General features: G+C 37.7%; 1 protein-coding gene across 3 annotated transcripts in view; it reads right to left on the bottom strand.

Annotated features, from left to right (window-relative positions):
- The window catches only part of LOC121867040 (RING finger protein nhl-1-like), a 49,627-nt gene extending 47,906 nt beyond the window's left edge, over positions 1–1,721 (bottom strand). For all 3 annotated transcript variants that reach the window (XM_042366788.1, XM_042366785.1, XM_042366784.1), the window contains exon 1: positions 1,565–1,721. In XM_042366788.1, coding sequence (XP_042222722.1) covers positions 1,565–1,630 — 66 coding nt within the window. In that variant the 5' untranslated portion in view covers positions 1,631–1,721. The remainder of the gene's footprint in view (positions 1–1,564) is intronic.
- Between the last annotated feature and the right edge of the window lie 7,557 nt (positions 1,722–9,278).

The raw sequence follows: 9,278 nt of genomic DNA on the forward strand, positions 1-9,278 counted from the left end.
TGCACCCGTTTGTGGTACTGTACCCGTTTGTGGCATTGTACCCTTTGTGGCAATGTACACTTGTATCACTGTGCTTGTTTGTGGCACTGTTCCCATTTGTGGCACTGTACCATTTTGTGGCACTGTACATTTTTATGGCACTGTGCCTGTTTGTGACACTGTACCCGTTTTTTGCACTGTACACTTTAGCGGCACTGTACAATTTTGTGGCACTGTATCCGTTTGTGGCACTATACACTTTTGACGCACTGTACCCTTTTGTGGCACACTTGTAGTTACAGTGGTATTGTATGTTTATTGCGAGTTTGTACATATTGTTGCTGTGTTCTTTTTGTGTACGCTCTTTGTGACATTGTACACTTATTGTGGCTGTACACCTTTTGTAACAGTGTACACATATTATGACTACATTTATTTTGCGTTTGTACACTTATTGTAACACTTTGTACACTTATTGTGGCGCTGTGTTCACTTATTGTCGCACTGTACACTTATTGGTGGCGCTGTGTACACTTATTGTGACGCTGTGTACAGTTATTGTGGCACTGTGTACACTTATTGTGACGCTGTGTACGCTTGTTGTGACATTGTGTACATTTATTGTACCATTGCATACACTTAAAGTAAAACGTTGTACACTTATATTGGCACTATGTACACTTATCGCATCACTGTTTACATATTTTGGCAGTGTACATTTGTGACTGTACAGTTATTTTGATACTATGCACACTTTGGCACTATGTACACTGATAGTGGCCATGTGTACGCTTCTTATGGCACTATATACATGTATTATTACACTGTACACTTATTATGACACTGTACATCTATTCACACTGTACATTTATTATGACACTATTTTTATGTGACACTGTACATTTATTGTGGCACTCTGTACACTTATGCCACTGTGTACACTTACATGTAATTAGCTCTGTACGTTTAGTCAACCTGATGGCGAAGCTGTCCAACCACTTTACTCTTCACTTTCATGTTGTACACTTACTCTCACTCGGTACACCTTTTTTCTGAGAACGTGTACATCATAATGGGATAATCACTTTACTTCTGTTTTCACTTTCAAATGTACATTTTCAGTTGTACCAATGTGCATAAACCGTATCCCTCAGTAATGACAAGTTGTACAATCGAACATCACTCTGTACACTTTACATGGGTAGGTGTCCTACTCACAAATTAGAGATTGCGATCACTTTTGTGCTATGTGCATTTATTCGTATGGTCTAGTTGTATAGTTATTCAGAAGAAAAAAGTATACGAAAATCACTCAGCCAAGTCGGTACTGTTTTGTATAAATAAAAATACTAATTATATTAAAAATAAAATAATACTTAGGACAGTAATATGATAATAATAAGAAAACTAATTTATTAACGTGCTAAAATTTTCAAGGTTGTATATGTACTGTATATATTTCAGGCGGCAGTGTCAAAACAATGATTATGTTACAAAAAAAAATCCTTACAATACGTACTAAATGCCATACATACAGTACAAGTCTTCAAAAGAAACTAACGTTTTTTCTTACTATTACACTTACCGCACATCCCCCGACCAACCCATTAAGTAGCGAGGCCCAAATTTTCTCCACACTGTATAAGGTCATGGCAGAGCACTACACCACCAGGATGTATAGCCCGGTGGGGAGCCGCTCACAACACAAGATCCTTCCTACACCACGACCAGCGGCGTACTGATGGTGGCCGCTCCAGTCTTAATAAATGATCCCCCCCTCCCTCCCTTACCTCACCTCTTCCACAGTTGCCCCCACCCACACCTCCCAGCCAAGCGATGACGTCACTCCTAAGAAACTGTTTATCGCATGTGTCTATAAGGGTTTCAAGTGTTGTATCTATTTATATACCATTCCAGATATTTATCTATCTACCTATGCGCATTAATCTATTTTATCTAGTTGTCCTTCTAATATAAGTGTACCTATATATCTGTTACCATATCGATAAAGCATCTCGAGCTACACAATGTTTCCTACACTGTGCAACTTCTGGGGGGTGACGTCACTGGTGGGTCTTAAGTTGAGTTAACCCGCCGCCTCAGGGAAAGACTTCAGGAGAAAACATGATAATTTCCCCCGACGGTGTTTGGCTGTTTGGGTATTTTTGTTTCTTATCAGTCTAGCAGGTTATCTTCTCTGTTGTTTTTGTGTGTTTTTTGTTGTTTTTGCCAAAGTAAGATAAACAAAAAAACACAATGGACTTCGAACTAAATAAATCACATATCAATAATTCCCTGGTGTATTCAACGCAAGAACAATGACCAAGTATATAACAGGTATTTCCTCTTTGGATTATAGTGCATGCTGTATATAATTAAATGTCCATTCTGTATGCATGTATGTATTATGTATTTTTTAATACTATGTGTGTGTGTGTGTGTGTGTTAATTTCACCACCCCCGCCCCTGTGAGGGTTTATCGCGGGGATTTACACAAAGACCGGTAATAATCTTGACAATATTGGATTACTCTTCCAATTGTTCTTTCTTTAACACCAGCTTTCACATATTTACTACTTAAAATACATAATACACTGTACATGGAATCAGATACGAGGATAAAACAGTATTTAGAACTATATCAGTATACAGACTCTGCAAATAATATGGAACGAATATCTAATATACTATAGGAATAGCCGTGGCTCTGTCTGTCTGTCTGTCTGTTCTGGGCAGCCGAAACTGCGCCATCGTTTTTCATCAAACTTGGTGGAAAAATCGCAAAAAATTCGTAGAGTGGAACAAACCTGGTCCCATGTCGATGGTTTCTTTAGGAAGGCATTAATTAACCATTTTATTTACGATGGAAAACGATGCAAGTCTATGGACTTGGCGCATTCTAATTAACCATGCAAGTCTAAGGACTTGGTGCACCCTCATTCGCTGTACGCTAACCAAGCATGAGCGTTCAAACTTTCACCGGGCACGAAGGGCCCACGATCACTTGTATACACTGTTTTGCAGATATTAGGTTAGGTTAGTCCTGAGTTTAAAATACAGGTACAATCATTCTTATTCCGTGACGGTATGATGAAGCTGGTACCGTAAGCTTGGTAGGCCTATGAGTATACACAGGCATATAAGTATACTCAGAATATCCATCAATGCATATAGTTTGCTTCATTTCTATTTTATTTAGTTATTTACCACAATTGCAAAAGTATTGAGTGTTAGACGTTTTTTCTGAAGTTCATACCTGCATACTTACATAGATTAACACAACTAAATAATACTGTATTGATTATAATGAGATAAATATAAAGATTGTTTTATTATTATGCAACTGAATAATAATAATAATAATAATAATAATAATAATAATAATAATATTATTATTATTATTATTATTATTATCATTATTAACAATAATAATAATAATGAAAATTAAAATAATAACAATAACAATAATAATAATAATAATTATAATAATAATAATAATAATAATAATAATAATAATAATAATAATAATAATATTAATAATAACAATGAAAATAATAAAAGTCCTTAAGATGAGGTTGTAGGTACTAACAAATAATCACAAAGTGGACAACAAAAACATGGGACACTCCCCGTTATCACTAGTGGACAGGTTTTTAGAATCAGGGGCAGTAGGAGTCACAACGTTTCGTACGGTGAATAATTCCTTTTAAATGAAGGTGTGGGAAGCTAACCTATATATAACTTGTTACCTTTAGCAAACTCTTGAAGATGAAGTCTAAATATGGCGCCACAATTAATCTGAGACTTTACCTAAATTAATAACGTCCATTTGATAATTTTTAAAATAGAGAAAATTAACATACTGAAATGATCTGAGACCTTGGTCAAGTTATGTCTACAATTTTTTTCTTATAAATAATACTTAGTGCAGCTCGTTCAGGTAAAGTCTTTGTTGAATTATGAAGCCATTTGAGACTTTATGTATGTATATTAGCTACAGTTAACCAGTTACTGTAGATTTGTTTGCAAAGTACCGATCATATGAAGATTATAGTAACCTCCTCTTATTTTACCTGATGATTCACACCTGTCAATAAATGGTAGAGTTAGGTTTGGTTAGGTTAGGTTATCGTAGGTTTGTTTAGATTTGGTTTGGTTTGGCTACGATTGGTTAGGTTAGATTTGGTTACATTAGCTTTGGTTTGGTTAGGTTAGTTTAGGTTATGTTAGGTTAACTTATAATATTGGAATTAGTTAATTTTATCGTCACACGTCCCCGTCAAGCTCGGTAGTGTGGTGTTTTTAATTCTGGTTGTAAACACGACGACCGCCGTCAACGGAAGAGGGTGATTAAAACTCCGGGTGTAAGAGTATCTCCCGTGGTCAGAGAATATCATTGAAAGGGTCGGGGGTGCTGGTGGTACAGTGGTACCGCTCTTGCCTTCGCAAGCGAGATGTCACTGGTTCGATTCCCGGGCCGGTGGAAGTTGTTTGGACACACTTCCTAGCCCCCATTAGCCCCTGTTCACCTAGCAGTAAAGTAGGTATCTGTTGTAAGTCGAAAGTTGCGAATTCGTATTCAGGGACAAGTTGTTGGAGCTTCCAATAACTTGATGACACAAACCATTGACTCTTCAGGCTTCTATGCCCTTAACTCATGAGACATAAAGGCAAGCATGAACTTAGCATGCTTCCCTGTTGGGCACTGTAAACGCTTCTGCGCTTCACCTTACACAAGGATGTAGGGGAGTGCCCAATAAATAAAAAAAAAATTGTAAGGGTCACGTAAGACAACCAGGGTTTGGATTCGGAAAGATTCGTTTTTTTGTTTTCATCTTAATTGGGAATGAGAAGATTGGTGTGTTTAGGTAGTGTGTCAGTGTGGTTTCAGCGATATCTTAGCAGCCGGGTAGGGTTGTTGCAAGGTTTCATGTACGCAACTTTGAACATCCAAGTCCACGGTCAGAAAAATCTTCTTCTCTCTTATTTTATGATTGTTTAACACGCAGCATCAACAAATCATGTTTAAACAATAAATTGTATTTAAGGTTAGTAAGATTCGATTCATAGATTCCGTGTATGATCCAACCTCCCTCACCCCTAACATCGTTATGCGTCTGACAGCGAGGTGAAGTTTACCTTGAAATTTAGCTCCAGGGAAAGTAGTGATCAGTTGCCCAAATAATTTGCTGGTTGATTTTGTTGTATGTTTGTACCCTCTTTTCTGCCTTAAAATTTCAGTGACATAAAATTTATTTTTATCTCAATTTTTTTATATAAAATATAGATTTTAAAAGTGAGAAAGATCCTTTGAAAAAAACCTCAACTGTGCTGTAGGAGAACTTTTACAGGGCTCGGCAGTGTAAACATACGGCAATGTCCTCACTCTTTGCTTATACAGTACTGAAAAAATAATCGTCACATAATTTTCTTGAATGTAATGTTAAAATAGAATTCCTATTAACATTTGAAAGTAACTATGCATATATTTGTTGCCGAATATTAATGAATAAATCTTGTTATTGCGGCGTAATGTCCACAAAAATGCAACTCATTTTCCCCACGGTCATCCTCAGTTCGCACAGGTACCAGAGGGGTCGACTGAATGAGCACGTGTAGTTTTTTTACATTGTTGTCGTGGTTTAATTTATTCAGCTTAATGCATGTGCAGTGAGTCGCAGCGTTCGACATACAGATTGTTTATAAAGTCCCTTGGTGTTCGTGTTTACAGTCCTTGGGGGGAGTCACATCAGAGACAGATACGTACTCCTGTATTGCCTATTCTTCGTTGTTTTATCACCGTGACCGCTGTGACTTACCCTGATGCGTTCTTTACATTTACATCTATGAATTTAAGTAACAGTGGACATAGTGGACAGTACAGTCACGCGTACAAAATGATCCATTATATATCGATGATTTGTGTGTATAACTTCCTCAAGAACTGTCAACACGCTGCAGAACACAAACCAAACCTTCTCTAACCCACGATAGCTTGGTAATGTTAAAGGTAAATTGGTGTTGGCTGTTTGATGTTCGTTCAGTGAAAATTCCAATATATTATACCCAAAATTATTAATCATTTAAGGTCAGAATAAAAACTAGATAATGTGTTCAAAATAATAGATACTGGTATAGACAGATAAAGACACGGCAGGTCAGGGCGCCTCATAGTTCCGTATGTTAAGTGAGAGAGTCAACTTACCACTTAATCATGGGGTCACCTCTGTGTTGAATAAAATCATCTGGTATTGGTGGAATAAAATATTGAAAATGGCGTCCCTGTAGTGAAGGGGTTAACCTCTTGACTTTACAATATAGATATCTATAGCTCAAAACAACGTCAAGAATGGCAACAAATTTACTTGAGAAATTAACCCAATTAGATATTTGTATTTATGTATAACACCATTTAGGGAACGGATGAACCGTGGTGCTTAACGTGGTGTCAGTTTAGCAGTTCAAGGGTGACACGATACCTTTGGGGTCCGAAACCTAAATGAGTTAAGATAAAAACAATAGTTTCTCTTGAGTAAAAAAATCAGTGGTGGAATGTAACACGCGAACATTTAAGGTGAATCCAGAGTAGTGTACAAAAACTCACTTTTTTGTGTGTGTGTGAACGTGTATCTGTGTATATGTGTTTGTATTATTTATGTATGTATTTATTGATTTTCATTTCCAACGCAATTGAATCTTACTGCCTTGGATGACCTTCGTGGTTTCTCAGTTGACATGACAGCAACGAGATTTTGTTTTAACCCAAGAAACACTATTGGTCACTATACATGTAGGTTCAGAAGCAGTATGGTGCCACCTTTGAACCCCAGACCTCACACCACCTCTCACTCTACATATAAAGGGAAATGATTTGTAGGCCAAGTGATTTTCAGCTGCCACCTTTACTCAGCTGTATCTGAAGTGAAGCAGATGGATTCTTAACTCTCCTTTGAGAATCAAGGTCCAAATTTTCAAGGATTCCTACGTTAATCTTACAACAAAATGAAGTATAGGAATACAATGTAATTTCGACATCATTTTTGCCTTTCGTTAAAGTGGGCCAATTAGATGCAAGGCTTCACATCTCCAGTTTGAGCTTAATTTATGGAACGAACCTTTAAGAAGCTTGTCAGAAAAAAAGTGGAGATAGCGAGATAATTTTTTGGGCAGCTTTGTAGGAAAAGTTGTGTGGTGTTGCCAGAAACACTTAATCGTCATCTCTCCACAGGTTTTAACTCGAGATTATCGTAGGTTCTTACAATAAATTTTCCCTTAACTGGAGATAAAAGAACACATGTAAATGGCTCAAATTAGCTACAGTTGTACATAGATGCGCTCTCTTAAATCCACTTTGGGGAGATGTGTTCAGAGTATTAGTGTCGTGGTGATGTCAGTGTCCGGGCACTGCAAGGTGACTAGAAAACAGCACATTAATGACAGCTTTCACTCGACTTAGCTCACAAAAATATATATGAGTTAATAAAAAGATCATTTAAGGAACATGTGATCATATTAAGTGTGCTTTTAAATACAGGGGAACCACAATGGACCGGACAAACACGAGGCAGAACAAGATGTGTGCAGTTACGATATCCTAAGTTTGTGTAGTAGCGACATTATCCCTGAGTATTATGTTAGAATGTCAATAACCCAGATCATATGCCTTAATATCACCACTATTCCTAAGTATCTGTAATAGTGCCAATAGTTCATAATAGAACAATAGGACCACTAGCCTTGAGTATATGCAATAGCGCCACTAAACCAGAATATACAGTATGTAATAACGCCACTACCTCTCCCGATCAGTAACGAATTATTGTCCCACAAGTACATGAAGATCAACAGACCCGATTCCTTGGGTCCATAAGACACTCCAGTAACATCAGTAAATATGACACGTCTGTTTCTCTATTGATGCAGGAGTACCCTAGGGATCAGTTCTAGCGCCTATCCTCTTTTCTTTGACGTTTGTTTACCTTCTCCGGGTAACAGACTCCTACCAAGTGCTGTCTGTTTGGTATTCATATCATGGAAGGGAATTGGTATTGTATATTGTGGGGCTTCATTTTTAATTTGTTGCCTGAATAAATTTGTATTATCTCTCTCTCTCTCTCTCTCTCTCTCTCTCTCTCTCTCTCTCTCTCTCTCTCTCATACTATTGACCTACATAACCTCCTTCTATCAAAACAGACTCGCGGGTACGGGTTTCAAGGCCACTTGCCACACGATTTCTAAATTATCACCAGAACTGGAAAGAAAAATATATGTGACTTATATATAATTTGCGTCCGTCACGGCTGGTGTTGCCGAGTCCAATACTGGTGGAGGTACTGTAAAAGGCCTCGGGCAAGGCCTCTATACTTCATCCAGTGGTGGACGCTGAGTTTTCTCTAAATTACTTCATTTCACTTACTATTCCCCATCGCCTCGAAAGATACACTCACTCTTGGGCGGAGTCTACAGTATACTGTACTCTGTCCGTGCGTGCATTGGCAACGTGCGCCCGTTTGTTCTTCTGAGCATCATGTGGAAGGTGTAACTTGAACGAATGATGTGAATTTTTTCGAAACTTTGTGTTGATCTGTCCTCGTAACTTGTGGAGGAGGTCGATAGTCTGTCATTTTTCCCTTTTTTTCGGAGGAGAGTAATGGTCCGCTTTTGTTTCTGCGGTCACTTGTTTCACAGAAAATTATCCTTGATGTCGTGTCCACGTCTGTGTGAACGTGATAACTCTTGAAAGAGTGAATGGATTTTCTTGAAATCTGGCAGACATATTGGTTCTCTATCTCCCTTAAGATCATGACCGGACAAGTTTGATAAGAAGCATAATCTAGATTAATTTAAGCAGCGGGACTAAGGTCATACGGGGATAAATCGCGTGTTAGACGTTTTTTGTGTAGCTACACGTGCAGAGTCTAAATGATACTTACCAATCTATTGATAACATTTACACTGTTCCATCAAATATAAATGCAATCCTATAAAACATATTTGTCTTAGTGACGAATATAGAGCATAATGTGTACAGTTACAGACCCCGAAGTACAGTATATAAGCAATAGCGACATTAACCAGCCCGATTTAGTCCCGATTAGTGTCTCGTAAGTGTATGGTCATCTGAACACATACATCTGACGTCTAGAATACCCGTAAGTAGTTAAGCCCCAAGACTCAGTTCTGACACCTATACCCACTTTGTTACGTAGTGAGTAGCCTCTCAAGATCATGAATTAAGAGATTCATAGACAGACGATACCAAACAAGTCAATAACCTTCCTTAACATATACAAACACAT

This window comes from Homarus americanus, unplaced genomic scaffold (genome assembly GCF_018991925.1).
Source record: "Homarus americanus isolate GMGI-L3 unplaced genomic scaffold, GMGI_Hamer_2.0 scaffold48226, whole genome shotgun sequence".
Classification (NCBI taxonomy): domain Eukaryota; kingdom Metazoa; phylum Arthropoda; class Malacostraca; order Decapoda; family Nephropidae; genus Homarus; species Homarus americanus.